A 15,594-nucleotide genomic window follows, 5' to 3' on the forward strand; every position below is an offset into this window, starting at 1 on the left:
CTACCTCTGCCACTACCTTCATGCTGCCAGCTGGGACGCCCACCGGATGTGGCTTAAGGAACGAACAGGTTTCCTTCATGCTTACAATTTCAAAAAAGAACCACGCTTTTAAATACTGAAAACAAAATTGGGGCTGGAGATGGAGTGCAGATGGTCGTGTTAATCCTGGCACACATGAAGTCCTACATGTTTCAATGGGGCATGGTGGTATGTGCGTGTGCTCTCAGCATGCAGGAGGTAGAGACAGGAGGATCAGAAGTTCAAAATCCCCATCCACATAGCAAGTCTGATGAAAGCCTGAAGTATATGAGACCTTGTCTCAAAAACAAACAAACAAACAAACAAATGGAAAAGAAAGGGAGGGGGGAAACACTGCCAATGTGACCCAGGGTAACTGTGAAACGGAAACTGAGATACTTCAGAGCAAAAGTAAAACACCAAGCACTCAGCTTTGACACTGTGCACTGGTTCCCTCAGGAGGAAGGCGCCTGGCCTGCAAAGGAAGGGCCGAAGCAGCCTGGGGTCCTTCCCTCCTCGAGTCCAGCGGAGGAGCTGGTGGTGCCACAAGACTGCTGCTGCACCGGCCCTGGCGCATGGCATGACTTGCCATGTCCTCCTTACTTCCCTGTGCCATCTGAGGCCCACCTGAGTGCCCCATGAAGTTTGCAGGACACAGACTAACAGTGTTTCTCCATCACGGAAGGGCCAGGAAGCCCAGGTAAGAAAAGAACCCTATAGCTTTAACTGGCACTGTCACCCGACCTTTGTTACCGAGTCCTTTCCCTCACAAACCTCCCGCTTCTGGACGAAGTTACTCTCAGGATTGGTGCCTTTTGCAGGAAGGTAGATGAGTCTGATGAGCCCTGGGCCTCACGTGGCCCTACTGCTGCTCTGCTCCCGGGTCTGGGCAGCCACATTACTCACCTGTGGCTGTCAGCAGAAGGGAGCAGTCCTGGCCATTCAGGTACTCCATGGCAGTGACCCTGGTATACCGTGGGTTACCGTTGTGGAAGTAGTCCAGCTTCTCCCCTTTCTCCCAGTCCCAAAAGCTTGAGGGAACAAGAGAGGTCACAGTCAGACCAGGTGTTGGGGAATGCAAACCCACACACCAGAAGGGTACTGCCTTACATCTATGTGATAGCTGCAACCCAAGAGCAGAAACTGGCAAGTATGGGCATGGGTATGGGGGCCTGACCTGGAGCCCCTGTGCACTGCTGATGGGACATGAATATGGTGCAGCTGCTGAGGAAAGACTGGGACCCAGCAATTCCATGTCTGGCACATTACCAAAACAAAATGACAGCAGGGACCTGAGAGGACATTCATAGCCCTGTGCTCACAGCAACCCTGTTCTCCACAGCCAAAGGGTGGGAGCAGACCAAGGGAGATGGAGAGCGAATGAATGAGCACACTGTGGCAAGGCCATACAGTGGACTACTATCTAGCCCTAGAGGAGGAAGCACTGGCATCACAGCATAGACCTTCAGGGCAATCATACTCAGGGAGAATCCAGCCACAGGACAAGTGCTCTACAGCTCCACCTACAGGAAGTCCCTGGAGGTGTCACATTCAGATGGGGAGGGGCTAGTGTCAACGGGTGCACTGTTTTGGTGTGGTAGGAAAGAACATTCTGGAGGTGTGTTGGGGGCTGGCCTGCAAGTGATTAAGGTTCTAAGTTTCATGTTAACATGAATTTGACTATCACTTTAAAAAGTGAGGGGAATACACATGGGAGAGCACAGGCATTTCCTAAGCTACAAACCTCTCCCCAAGTAAAACGGGGGCCCTCCCCATCATATCAGGACAAAACCTGGAGTGAAGCAAACCCAAACACTGCCAGGGAAGCTGGTATCTTGTTGGCGACGCTCTGCACCCATATGCTTCTGCAGGCACTGAGCAACACCCCACACCCTGACCTCTCGATCACATATCTGCAGTCAGAACTGGAGACTGGCCTGTGGCAGGCACATCTGGGGTGGCAGAGGAGGCGAGAAGGGGTCTTCATGAGGAAGGGGTATGAGAGGGGCAGAAGGGACGTGGCTTCCCAGCACAGGGTCCTGAGTCACCAGTAACAAAGTTCCCAGGGTGCAGGGCCTACCAGATGCTGTCCTTGTCAGCCACGGCTATACAGGGAGTAAATGGGTGAAACTTGACCACGGAGGGGACGCCGGGGTTCCTGTTCAGGAATATTTGATCATCTAGTCTGGTAATGCCTGGAGAGAAACAGTGCTGGAGTTGTAGCCTTGTCCACAGCAGTACTGACGTCTCACTTACGAAGTCCAAAACAGGGAGGGGCAAGAGTACGCGCTGAGAAAGCAGGGGGCCTTGAGCCCATGCAGGCTATGGTGTGTTACTGACTGTGGAGTCTGCGCCTGGGCTTGAACCCTCCCCTGTGCTGGCACAGGGAGAATCTCAGCAAGCCTTTAACCTTGCCCAGTACACTGAAAACAGCAGTACTCAAGAGCAGGGGAGCTTTACTGGGTAAGGAGTTTGAAGACAGTGTTGAGGACTTCAGGATGGATCCTGGCAGGGTTCTGACTTATAGGAGATGTGCCCACCATTTTCCAAGGCCCAGCCGAAGGCTTGGGGTATCTAGTACGGAAAGTGGCTAGCAAGGAAATTCCATGGATGAGGAGAGGGGGCTGGGTCTCCTCACCAGGCTCTATACCAGCCTGAGGACACACACCCATCTGGCCTCACAAAAGCTTGCTGGAGAAGTAACATAAACAGCTAGAGACGAGTTGGGGTTGGAACAGAGCTTTGGCCACAGCGAGGTCTCCAAGCGCTCAAGCACTCATGGCTGCCCAGCAGCTTCTGAGCTGTAGCCCCAAAGAGGGAAGACAATGCCTCTGCTTCAGCTTCAAATGCTGGCCTGGCATACCGGGGTGGGTGCTTTGGGACCAGACAGCATAGCTCTTGGGTGGACAGAGGAGAGCCTGCTGGCCTGGCACACCTGCTTGGCCTGCTTTTTGCCTGGCCTGGAGAACCTGGGCATCCTCAAATGTTCCTGATAGCAGTGGTGGACATGGTGGGCATGGTCCATTCTTGAATAACTGAGCCAGGTTCCATCTTTTCGCTCGTGCCCTGTGCTGTTCGGGTGGTTCTTGGCCAGTAGCACCTGGTGCTTACAGTCTGAGACAGCCCACGGCTATGCTTGGCCAGCAGGTTGCTCTGTAAACCCTCAGCTGGCTCCTTTTTCTAAAGACAGCAAACACCAGAGGAGGCCACAGTAAGGAGAGAAAATAGCTTTGGGAGAGGTGGGGTTTCTCTAATAGAGAAGGGGCTCTGGGGTTTGAAGTGGCGGCCACGTAGCATTAGCCTGGAGGCACTCTCATTCTTAGCTTAGGTTTTTTTGGAGGACACCAAGATAATGGGTGTGATTCTGAGCACTGATAGGTGAGGGTAGACACTCTGTCAGCAAATGCATTTTTGTACATACGCAGATGTCATATGTGACAGTGACAGCCACATCAGGAATGTTTTAGAAGCCGGTGGATGGCTCAGGAACCTGGAGAAAATCATGAATTTCCCTAGTTCTTGCTTCTCGGGTTAGCCATACTTCCAGTTAATTCTGTTCAATCTACAGGTAGCATTTCCTACTTTCCATTGTTCACAACATTCTTGGCACACTGCTGGATGTCAAATACAGATTAAAAACTTGCCCTGAGTCCTAATGCTAAGTCTGGCATAACTTGAGGCGGGGACTACATCCTGCTCAGTGCTGAGCCTGCCTGCGTCTCCCCATCTCAGCGGCCGACCTTCCCAGTGGCTCATTAGCTCTGCTCTGTTGCTGTGCTGGGGCTGGAACCCCAAGCCTCAGCGTGCTACACGGATGCTCCACCACTGAGCTACATCTCCAGCACTCTCTTGTATGGATTTGACAACATCTTTCTTCTGGTAACAGAGACTGGAGAATAAAATTCCTAACTGAGGGCCATAAAGAAATTTGCCTTTTATCTAGAAAACCCATTTTTGTTTCTTGAATGCTAAGTTTGGTTCTGACCTGAAATGCCAGCCAGTGTTGCCTCTGTAGCTGGGGCTATGTTGTTCTAACACCTTTCACTATGTGGGCCAGACCTGTCTCTGGAGACTTCCCTACCCTAGCCTTCTTGTCAGCAGGTCTGGGCTTCTGCAGACCCATTCAGTGCCTGAAAGGCTGAGGCCTGTGACAGGGCGCTGTGGCTTCTCTCCACAAGAGAACAATGGCTGCTGGGACAGTGTACATGGAATTCCAAGATGCTAAATGCTGGAAGTCTAGTCTGCCACCAGTACCTACAAGGAGGTCAGAGAAGTTAACGGCCAGGAATAGTGTTCAGCAGAGCAGTGACTACTTATGTCACCACTTCAAGTACCAGGGTACAGTGGGGGAGGTGGGTGTAAGCCTGTGAGGACCTCTGCTTTGGTAGGAGAGACAGGGTCTATCTTAGGGTGGGGCATAATCTTAAACTAACAAGTAACCAGGGCTGGAGAGATGGCTTAGCAGTTAAGCGCTTGCCTGTGAAGCCTAAGGACCCCGGTTCGAGGCTCGGTTCCCCAGGTCCCACGTTAGCCAGATGCACAAGGGGGCGCACGCGTCTGGAGTTTGTTTGCAGAGGCTGGAAGCCCTGGCACACCCATTCTCTCTCCCTCTATCTGTCTTTCTCTCTGTGTCTGTCGCTCTCAAATAAATAAATAAATAATTAAAAAAAATTAGCAAGTAACCAGTCACCTGCATTTCAGAGGACACAGGCATGGTCAAAACCATAAATGGTATAGCAAGGAAGGCCAGAAGACTGAATGTGTGGCCTGGGCAGCCTCAGGGCCCCCAGCCATGGGCAGCTCTGTAAGAGTGGTTAGCTGCTGGCTGGAGGTTTGCCACGGCCACAGACCTCTCATGTGATCAGAACTGGGACTGGGCTGGTAGAGGGCGCCAGGCTGCACAGTGTCTGAGAGGAAACAGGCTAGGCAGCCTGGTTCTCATTCCCACTGCTCCTGGGCCTCCTTGCTCCTTGCATGGCCTCTGTGCCTGAGGGCACCCACAGCCTGATCTGCTCTCAGGAACTTTCTCATGCAGACATACTAGTGCCCTCGTCACTCAGTGACACCCTGACCACGAGGCTGCGAGCAAACGAGACATGCAAAGGAGAGATTATGGCAAGATGGCAAGTGTGGGAGGAGCTCTGGTGAGTGGCGGGTAGAGTTTGGGCCTGTAGAGCTGATGGTTGTTTCAGGGATAGGGTGGAGGTCGGGTGAACAAAACCAGAGTGTGTGCTTCTGTTGTCTGCTCCCAGGGGAAGGACACCCACAGGAGGTCTGCAGGGCCCTGTGGTCACTGGCGCTTACCCTTCTGGATGAGCTGCTGCGCCTGCTTCCTGACGCGCGTGTTCCTCAGGAAGCGCCACTCACGCTCCTTGCGGATCTGGCTCTCCAGGTCGTGCTCCTCAGGGATCTTAAACGACAGAAAACATGACTGGCTCAGCAACTGGAAAGCAGCCGCTTTTGAGCTGGGTGTGGTGTGTAAGCCTGTCATCCCTATACTTAGGAGGAAGAGGCAGAAGAATCAGTAAGTTTGATGCCAGCCTGGTCTACATAGTGTTCCAAGCCAGCCGGGCTACACAGCAAGACCCTTCCTCAAAAAGACAACAGAAAAAAGGAAACCATTATTTTCTGGATAATGTAGGTTTAGGTCATCTAGCCTGGCCACCACAAGAAGCCCCCTGGTAGTTGGTTGCCAGCCCATGAGTTCCAGGCACCAGCCTGCAGGGTGCTGTCCACACTGGGCCCGCCTGGTGTCCAGTGATCCACCAATGAGTGACCAGTGAGTGAGGCTGACAGGTGTGCATGGTATGGGACACCTCTGGCAGCAAACCCCACAGTGCCTTCAGACGGCGCTCACAGACGGCTACGTTCATTTCCTGGTACTTTCGTGCTATGGTTTTTCTTCTCCAAAGCCGTAAACACACATAGCTAGCAAAGAGCCAACAGCAGCCAAAAGGAGGGCAACCCCCTGGGCACAAAGGAAGAGACCGTCAAACAGCTCCCCGGGAGTGGCCATTGCTTTAGAAACAGCCCCACTACAGCAAATGGGGTAGCCTGTGGCTCTCTAACCACTGGCTTATCTCATGACGATCCCAAGCTTATCCGAAGAGAAATGACAAATGACCAACAGCATACAGCAGTAAAAACTTTCTGACGGGCCCGGACCCTGTTCAAGAAGGGCGAGGTGCTCTAATGGAACTTGGGCTTCTCTGGAGTAAATCGGATGAGGCCTAAAAGGTGCACTGAGCAGGGAGTCCGAAGGTGCAACTCCAGCCTTGAACTAGCGCTCCGAAGCTCTGCTCCAAGCCTATGCTCAGGTGCAGGGTGGGCCGTGGACAGCCTCAGCACTTTGCCACCAAAGATGGTGACGACTGACTTAGCGAGTTCAGAGGAAGCATGCCTTGGGGAGGGGCAGCACATAAGAAGCCTGGCAGGTGTCAGACAGTCTGGCACTTGCACTTTCACTGGCGATGGCACAGTGTTTTCTAGGCTCTGGAGTCTGTCTCACAGTGAGAGTAGGGAGAACTTTTCCCTTCTGCCCAGCTCCAAGAAGTAAGCATTCACTTGTAGACCGTTTATGCTTGTGAGAGGCGACCACTGGAACCTTTAGGAACAACCCTGTGTCTGTCCTGGGGACAGTCAGCTATGCCCACCACTAGGCTCACAGGACACAGGGAGGCTAGTGAGTAGAGGGGAAGGCAGAGAGGGAGGTCAGGAAGGGCACTGCAGAAGGCCTGGGCACAGCGCGGCTGTGTGTGATTGTGAGCTTCAGGACAGAGAGCCCAGATGGATGGGCTAACTCTGCTTGTGCTTCTCAAACTCCTCATCTCACCGCCTCTCCCTCCATTCGTCTCTGGTCAGAATACAAGCCTTTTGGTAAACAAGTGCCTACGCCTAGCTTCCGGGCACCTCCTGGGAGCAGAGCTCCTGGGGATGGGGGCGGCGTAATAGTGTCACACGATTAGGATCACGACACACCGATCTCTGCACCTCTTGGCTTCTCAGACAAAAACCAATTACAGCTCCAAAGCCTCCCACAGAGCTGTGGCGGCTGAAAGCCAATGAAGCTCAGTTCATTTCCGGTCACAAAGGCGAGCCTGGGGCTGTGGTAGAGGAGGTGAAGTGAAGGGTCCTCAGAGGGCTTGCAGGAGCAGTAGTTGGGGGCATGTCACAGAGTCTTGTATGTATCTGTGAATCTTTATTTGTGTGTGTGTATGTGTGTGTGCATGCGTGTGCACACCAGGGTCTCTTGCCACTGCAAACAAGCTCCAGATGCTTGAACCATGTTGCACCTGGCTTTATATGGGTGCTGGGGAATCAAACTCGGGCCATAAAGTTTCTTTTGTGCTCTGTAACCTGCCAGGCATGTCTAATCTTTTGATACTGCGACATGATATTGTTGTCTACAGAGTTCTCACTCGAGAACCACACAATTAAGTCACCACCACAAAAGAATACTGATAGGGTTGGGAAATGGCTCCATGAACAAAGTGCCTGCTGTACAAGCGTGAAGACCCCCAGGGTCCACGTAATGCCAGCCAGGCATGGCTGCTCCCTGTCACCACAGTGCTTGGAGGCAGACAGACCCCTCACAGCAAGCTGGCTAGTGAATACCAGCGGAATCAGTGAGCTCTAGGGTCAAGTGAGAGACCTGCCTCTGTAAGCAAGTCCAGAGCAAGGCAGGAAGTCTTCATCTGCACACATGTGCACCTGCACACACACATGCATATATTCCACACACATATTTACATGCAAAAATTAAATAAAAACTCCTAATTAAAAATTTTTTTGTAGGTCTGGAGACAGGGTTTAGCAGTTAAGGCACTTGCCTGCAAAGCCAAAGGACTCAGGATCGATTCCCTAGGACCCACATAAGCCAGATGCACAACGTGGCACATGCGTCTAGAGTTCGTTTGCAGGGGCTGTAGGCCCTGGTGCCCCACTGCCCCCTTACTCTGTTTGCATCTTTCTCTCTCAAATAAATGAAAAAAATAATATTTTAGGGCTAGAGAGGTTACTCAGTGGCTAAGGCACTCACCTGCAGAGCCTAACGATCAGAGTTTGATTCTCCAGTTCCTATATAAAGCCAGATACACAAAGTGGTGCACGCATCTGGAGTGCATTGCAGCAGCTGGAGGCTCTGATGCACTCATCCTCTCTACTTGTAAGTTAGTAAGTAAGTAAATAAATATCTTTTAGCCAGGTGTGGTAGACAGGTTTAATCTCAGCACTCAGAAGGCAGAGGTGATCACTGTGAGTGTGAGGCCAGTCTGGGATTACAGAGTGAGTTCCAGGTCAGTATAGGCTACAGTGAGAACCTACCTCAAAAAAAAAAAAAAAAAAAAAAAGATTATTTATTTGTGAGAAAGAGAGAGACAGTATTGGCATGCCTAGGCTTCTCGCTTTTGCAAATGAACTTTAAATGCATGTGCCACTTTATGCATCTGGCTTTATGTGGGCATACAGCATTGAACCCGGGCTGGCAAACTTTTGTAAGCAGTTGCCTTTAACTGCTGAGCCATCTCACCAGCCCAAAAGACTCCTAGTGTTTTAAGTAAGGTTATGATTTTGTGCCGAGTCACATTCATGACTATCCTGGGCAGGATAAGGCCCACGGGCTGGAGATACCTGGAGTTAAGAAGTCCTTTGTTCCTCTTTCTCACCTGGATGTCACTACCATTATTCTCTATCATTCAACAAGTCCCTGGCTCTCCACCTGGGGCAGAGTATGGCCAGAAGCTGCCAACAGTTAACATGCTGACAGACTCACCACACCACCTATCCTCAGAAGTGCTCTGGGGTCTCAAGCCCTGCCTGACCGCCAGGGGCAGAGGGTTTTATGGTACAGTCAGAGGGTAGGACCACTGTTTATACCCAAACAAGGGTACTTTTGTCTTCTGATTGCATTTGTGATTAACTATGACTTGAATATGAATAACAGGGGGAGAAAGTGTCTTCTGTCCAAAGTCGGGCTGGATGAGATACAGTTTATACACTGTAAGCTTAGTCAGGTTAACTACCAGCACTGTGGGCAGAGCAGTCTGGGCATCCCCAACATGCTCACATGCTCCTCTCATCACATATGCCATGGAGTTCCAGGTCCCAGCAAGCACTGACGTAGTTTCTAACTGATCTTGTTTACTCCGGGGGTACATACACGGACCACACCTATGAAGCCTCTGCAGTGGCTGCTTCTGCCTTGCAGGGCACACTTAGGACCCTTCTCTGCCATTGTGAGCACACACATGCACTTGCACTGCTCGGGAGGAGCATTCTGAGGCAACCAGCAGGTCTTCAGATCTTGCCATTTGGAAGACGTGTGACGGCATCTCACCTCCTTGATGACAAATGCCCTTGACACCGAGCCTCTTCTCAGGCACTTATTCACCACTTTCCATCTTCCTTGGATTCTGCAAATCTTTGTAGCTGTGTTGCTTTCTTCCTTGTGGATTTTGGAGAGCTCACGTATATTAGATACAAGATCTTTGTTTCACAACTTTCTGTCTCCTTCCCTGCCTGCCCCTCTGCCTTCCTGCAACCCCTTTCTCTCTCTCTCTCTGACAGAGTGTCACTCTGTAGCCCAGGATGCCCTGGAACCTGAGGGCCTCCTGCCTCTGCTCCAGAGTGCTAGGATTACTGGCATGTGCCACCAGGCTTGGATCTTTTCATTTCCTCCCCCACCCCCAAGGTAGAGTCTCACTGTAGCCCATGCTGACTTGGAACTCACTCTGTAGTCCCAGGCTGGCTTTGAACTCACAAGTGATCTTACCTCTGCCTCCCGAGTGCTGGAATTAAAGGCATGTGCTACCACACCCGGCTAAGTGGTTCTTAATTTTGATAAGGTCCAATTCATCTCTTATTCTTATAAGGCTTGTGCTTTTTGTATCATACTAAAGAGGTCTTTTGCCTAACCCAAAGCCTCTTATTTTCTTTAAAAAGTTTTGTAGTTTTGGGTTTCATATTTAGGGCTGTTATATAGGGTGTGAGGTATGCATCATGGCTGTTGCTGGGAAACAGCACACTTATTGAAGATGTTTCTCCATTGAGTTGATCCAACTTCACACCTCCATTGAAAGTCAATACAGCATGGTTGTGTGGGTCTGCTTCTGTCCTATGATCTAGATGTCTGTCCTCCCTCACCCCAGCTTGACACTTATCCTCATTCCTAACTACACTGAGTCTTCGGAAATTGGATGCTGGGAGGCTTGTAGCTGAGTTTTTCTATTTAAAGTTTCTTTGCTTGTTTCATTGGCCCCCCCCCCCAATAAACTTCATAATAAGATTTTCAGTTTTTATCCAGAAAATTTTACTGGGTTCTGAACCTGTGCCGATCCAAATAGCAATTCAGGGAGAACTGGCTCCAGCCTATGCTGAGTCCTCCAGTATGGTCAGGTTTTCTCCCATTTTTCCTTTCCTGTTATAGTTGTCAGCATACATTTTTAAAGATGTGTCTATGTATTTCAGTTTTTTAAAACACTATCGCAAATGCCATGGATGTTAAGCTTTAGTTTCTGATTGCTTCTTGTAGAATGGCTGCCTATATCATATATAATGTCTATATAATGTGTCCATGTCCAGCAAAACTTATTAGCTTGCTCATCCCAGCAGTGTTCTGCAGATTTGGATTTCCCACACCCAGAAGTGTCTGAGGTAGAGAACTTCTCTGTACCATTCCCTACCTTGCTGTGCTGCCCAGGACTCTGGCAGGATGTCAATGGTGCTATCAGACATCCTCACCTTGTTCCTGGCTTTAGAGGAAGTCTTTCACTAGTGAGGCTGATGCTAACCACAGGCTACAGTGGGCGTCTTCACCAGGGAAGGCGCTCCCTTCTAGTCCGAGCTTGCTGAGTCTTTCTCATGAACAACTGCTGGGTTGCCAGATGCTCCTTCTGAGCTATGAAGGCGATTGTGTGGTTTATCTTCAGTCTGCTGAGGTACTGGTCACTGATGGGACTAAATGCTCAGTACAGTCCACCCAGTCACCACTGCATTTGTGGCTTGTGACAGGATCCTGAGCCCATGTTCATGGAAGATGTATATTCGTCCTTTGTCACTCTTACAGTGTCTGGCTTTGGTATCAGATGAATGCTGTCTTCACAGTACACTGGAAAGTGTTTGTCCTACTCCTATGCACACAAATTTCTTCTTCCTTAAAGCCTCAAAGGTGTGGCTGAATTGCTAGTTGTATCAGACTTGCATGGCTATGACACAATACCTGGTTTGACAAAGGAAGTAGGGATGAAGTTGGATGAGGTATTTCCTGCCTGTAATCTCAGCTCGTGGGAGGATGAGGCAGGAAGATCCCTGTGAGTATGAGGCCTACCTGGGCTGCCTAGTGGGTTCAAGGCTAGCCTGGGATACACAGCAAGACCCTGTGCCTCGGGAGGAGCAGGGCGGGTGGTGGTGGGGAGACTGGAGAGAGAAATGAGGAGGAGGAGGAGGACTGCTATTTCAATAGCAAGCCTTCTGATGGGGACCCGTCATCTGTTTAGTTTTTCTTTTTGTTATTTATTTATTTGAGAGCGAGAGCAAGAGAGAGAGAGAGAGAATGGGCGTGCCAGGGCCTCCAGCCACTGCAAACAAACTCCAGATGCATGAGGCCCCTTGTGCATCTGGCTAACGTGGGTCCTGGGGAATCGAGCCTTGAACCAGGGTCCTCAGGCTTCACAGGCAAGTGCTTAACCACTAAGCCATCTCTCCAGCTCCTGCTTAGTTTTTCTTTAATACTTTCAACAATGTTTTTTGTACTTTGCAGCATAAGATTCTTACATTTCTAAATATTTACTTCATCTGTCAGTGCTGGGGATGGAATATGGTGTCTCCACCACTGGGCTACATCTTCAGCCCCTCCCTGCCTCCTTGCAGCAATTAATATTATATTTTCATCTGCTTAAAATTGCAAAATGAACAGTTGTTCTTTCCAAAGAAATGCAAACAACCCAGAAGTATGCAATGCAGAAACTTCACTCCTTTCCTGACTCCCAGCCTGCTCTAAGACTCTGGGTGCCCAGCAGGACAAGTGGGTACCTTTTGCGGTTGGCTTGTTTCACCAGCTGTCCCACAGACATCTGCCACATTCTTACCGGAGGCAGAACTCGCTCACTTAGTAGCTGTGCAGTATTTTATTACTTTGTGGGTGAAGCACCTTAAATTAGTTCTCCTAGAAATCAATGTTCTTTCCTGGTTATTTTAAACAATGCTATACTGAAGAATATATTCCTCAGGCATGGCCACCGGTTTTGTGGGCACACCTCTCCAATTAGTGTAAAATTCTCACAGTTGCTGCCAAATTGTCCTATGAAGTAGTGGCATTTGCCCACCTTCCTACAGCATCTGAGGGTATGGACTTCCCCATGACTCTGTGAGCCATCCTTGCTATATAGAATCAATCTTTGGGATTTGCTGAGAAGAAATACATCACATTACTTTTGTAATCACAACAAAATTCAAGACTTTTTTTGTTTGTTTGTTTTCGAGGCAGGTTGATTTGAAACTCACCATGCAGCCCAGGCTTCAAACTCATGGTGATCCTCCTACCTGAGCTGTCCAAGTACTGAGATTAAAGGTGTGCAGCACCACTATACCTGGCAATGGGACATCTTTTCTCTTGGCACATGAAAGGTCATCTTATACACTGTTCTATGGATCCTATAGCAGCTGTGAGCTGAGTAGACCAGCACAGGAAAAGGTTGCCATCTCGGAGGGTAAACCCATCAAAACTGTGGCTCTTCGCACTATGAGGTGCTCACTGCTGTCACTGGGGCAGAATTTTGTTATCTGTCCAAACAGCTTCAACTTTGGGGTTCTTCACTCTCTACAGTCCTCAAAACTGGTATTAGTGTCTCTGGGAAGCAGGCGAGGAGCAGGTATTCCTGATGCCTTTAATTACCAACATATCATGTGAAGGTTATGTCAATAAAAACAGTGCACCTATGTATAGCATCTGGGAAAAGGAAAACCCTCTTTCTAACAAGAGAAAACAAGCCCCGTTCCTGCTTCTAAAGCTGACAGTTCACCTCAGCCCCTCAGTGCCCAGGCTGGTTGCCACCAACCATCATAGAGAAAGCTGATGGTGATAGTATTGTCACCTCAGGCTGCAACCAAATGAGAGTCTTTCCACAGGCTCGGCAGGGGCAGGGGAAAAAAGTCATCTGCTTATTTGACAACTGTTTCCTGATGGCTTGTGTGTGTGTGTGTGTGTGTGTGGCAGTAGGTCCCAGGGGACGCTCCTGGCCATCTCTTCTGCAGCGTGTGCCCCAAGACTCCTCTGCAGGCAGCAGCCCTGACGTCCTTGGACATACCATACCAGCCACACGGTTGCCGCTCACCTCAGGTCTTCACTGGAGCAAACCAACGCACGCCGCACGGAGGCACTCCTAGCAGAGTGAGCCTAGCTAGCTGCCAGCTGCCTCGGGGGACTTGCCTGCCTCCCTGTGCTTGGGGGAAGGCTGCTCACTCTAATGCTGAGGAAGCAAAGCCAGTCCACTGGGAAAACACAGAACTGAGTTTTAAGTGAAAAGAGATGTGTTTCAGATGATCTGTGCCATTCCTTCCTTTTATCATAAGTAGATGACAGAGAACAGCTAATTTTCAAGGGCTTCAAGAAATGCTGCTCATTAGCGTCTCAGAAGTCATCACCACTGCCTGTGGCAGCCACTGCAGTGAGAGGGAGAGGGAGAGCAGACAGGCTGCTTCTCCTTCACCTGCCCTCACCTGCGGTAAGCTCTGGGCTGCAGCAAGAATCCAGGCGTCTGACAGGTTAAACTAAATCCCATTCAACTTCTAGACTGGCCACAGCTTGGTTCTGAAGAACACCTCTGTGGGCGCCTCCAGGCGTGGCTTATTCACTGTCTGGCAGCCTTGTTCACTGTGCACAAGGCTGGCCTGCGCACTTCCTTCCTGTCTTCACGTCCATCTCAGTGGTGAGAGAAGGGCGCTTTCCTACCTGGAGCTAAGGTGTGGACCTGTGTGTGTTGATCACAGCTGGACTGGCAATCCTGGACTATCATCTTTGGGCTGATTTCTTTACCTTCCCCCCCCATCTATAAAAGAACTTCATGCTTGGCAAAGAAACAACAGGGAAGAGAAATATATAAAGAAACACCAAACTCAAGTTCACCATCAAGTCTCTGTGACCTGAAGCTAAGGAGTTCCCTTCCAATGCTTTCCATGAACACGTGGAGTCATACATGACATGAACAATTACCATTACTCAGTAGGTTTCGATTTGGGCCTACATCTTCAAACTTGTCATGAGTGTCTCCTTATGGTACTAATTTTTCGGTTTCTCAAGGAAGGGTCTTACTCTAACTTAGGATTCCTGGGATTCACTATGCAGTCGCAGGCATACTCCTTCATTAGGAACTTGGACTATGCTAATGCTGATCCTTTGAGAAGTCAGATGATAAGCAAAGTCTGCTTTGGCTGTTCTGTCTAACTGCTGGTACCCATACCATGACAGCAATTTGATGTCACTGTCCAATAGCCACCAAGCCATGTGCTGTGACAGGAGCTACAGAAGCTGGTGGTGTGACAAGTTTAAGAAGGGTCTCCAAAGCCTGGCCCACCTGCTCAGGTCATGCCTCCCCCAACAAGGAGGCAAGATACTATCTATACAGGGCACCAGCGAGCTATAGAATGAGGGCAGGCAGGGTGTGGGCGGCACGAGAGTAGTGAGGGTCAGGCACCAAGTCCAGTGCAGGAGCCGGGGTGCGGGTGGGACGATATACGGCAAGTGGCAACTGTGAGGAGTAGGGGTCAGACAGTGAGGTCAGTGCTGGGGACATGGGGAGTGGGGCCCTCCACGGTCCCACCCAAGCCCTGCATAAGCACACCTTCATGACGGGCTGGGCGAAGTAGCGGGCGCTCCAGTCACAGAAGCCTGTCTGCATGGCGGCACAGATGAAGCTTTTGTGCCCAGTCGCTTCGTCGGCATCGTCCGTGGTCTTCAGGGTATTTATAAAGGAGAGTTAGAAGGAAACACATTAGTCTTGTTCCTCCCTATACTTCTTTTGTTCTTGAGACAGGGTCTTTGTCTGCAGCCTAGGCCAACCTGGAACTCCCGATCCTCCTGCCTCAACTTCCTGGGTGCTGGAATCACAAGTCTGTGCCACTGTGCTTGACACTCTTACAACTTTAAAAAATGTATTCATTCATTTGCATGGGGGGGCTGTGTGTGTGTGCCAAGGCCTCTTACTTCTGCAAACGAACACTACACCTTGTAGCACTTTTTGCATCCTTACATGGGTGGCTTGAGAACTGAACTCAGGGCAGCAACCTTTGCAAGCAAACGCCTTTAGCCACTGAGCCATCTTTCTGCCCCCCCCCACTTGAAAGAGTTTCTAAGGGGGGGACAATGGTTATGGTGAGCAGTGCCAACTTGTACAGACTGCTCTGTGCTCTCACTGGGGCATCCTGGTGACCAGGAAACCCTAGATATCTGCAAGCACAATCAGGGGCTGCAGTGTGGCTCAGTGGTCGAGTACATGCCCAGCATACATGAAACCCTGGGTTCCTTCCCTAGTGGCAGCTGCATGACCATGTCTGTCCTGCTGACACCCAGGGACATGTGCCCGG

The 15,594-nt window shown here is 50.2% G+C and overlaps 1 protein-coding gene across 4 annotated transcripts in view; it reads right to left on the reverse strand.

The window, feature by feature from the left end:
* Positions 1 to 15,594, reverse strand: part of Rptor (regulatory associated protein of MTOR complex 1) — a 351,571-nt gene that overhangs the window by 26,388 nt on the left and 309,589 nt on the right. For all 4 annotated transcript variants that reach the window (XM_045159731.1, XM_004655257.2, XR_006638996.1 and 1 more), the window contains exons 24-27: positions 14,853 to 14,963; positions 5,323 to 5,428; positions 2,099 to 2,213; positions 925 to 1,049 (exon numbers count right to left, since the gene is read on the reverse strand). In XM_045159731.1, the coding sequence (XP_045015666.1) occupies positions 925 to 1,049; positions 2,099 to 2,213; positions 5,323 to 5,428; positions 14,853 to 14,963 (457 nt within the window). The remainder of the gene's footprint in view (positions 1 to 924; positions 1,050 to 2,098; positions 2,214 to 5,322; positions 5,429 to 14,852; positions 14,964 to 15,594) is intronic.

This window comes from Jaculus jaculus, chromosome 9 (assembly GCF_020740685.1).
Source record: "Jaculus jaculus isolate mJacJac1 chromosome 9, mJacJac1.mat.Y.cur, whole genome shotgun sequence".
NCBI classification, from domain to species: domain Eukaryota; kingdom Metazoa; phylum Chordata; class Mammalia; order Rodentia; family Dipodidae; genus Jaculus; species Jaculus jaculus.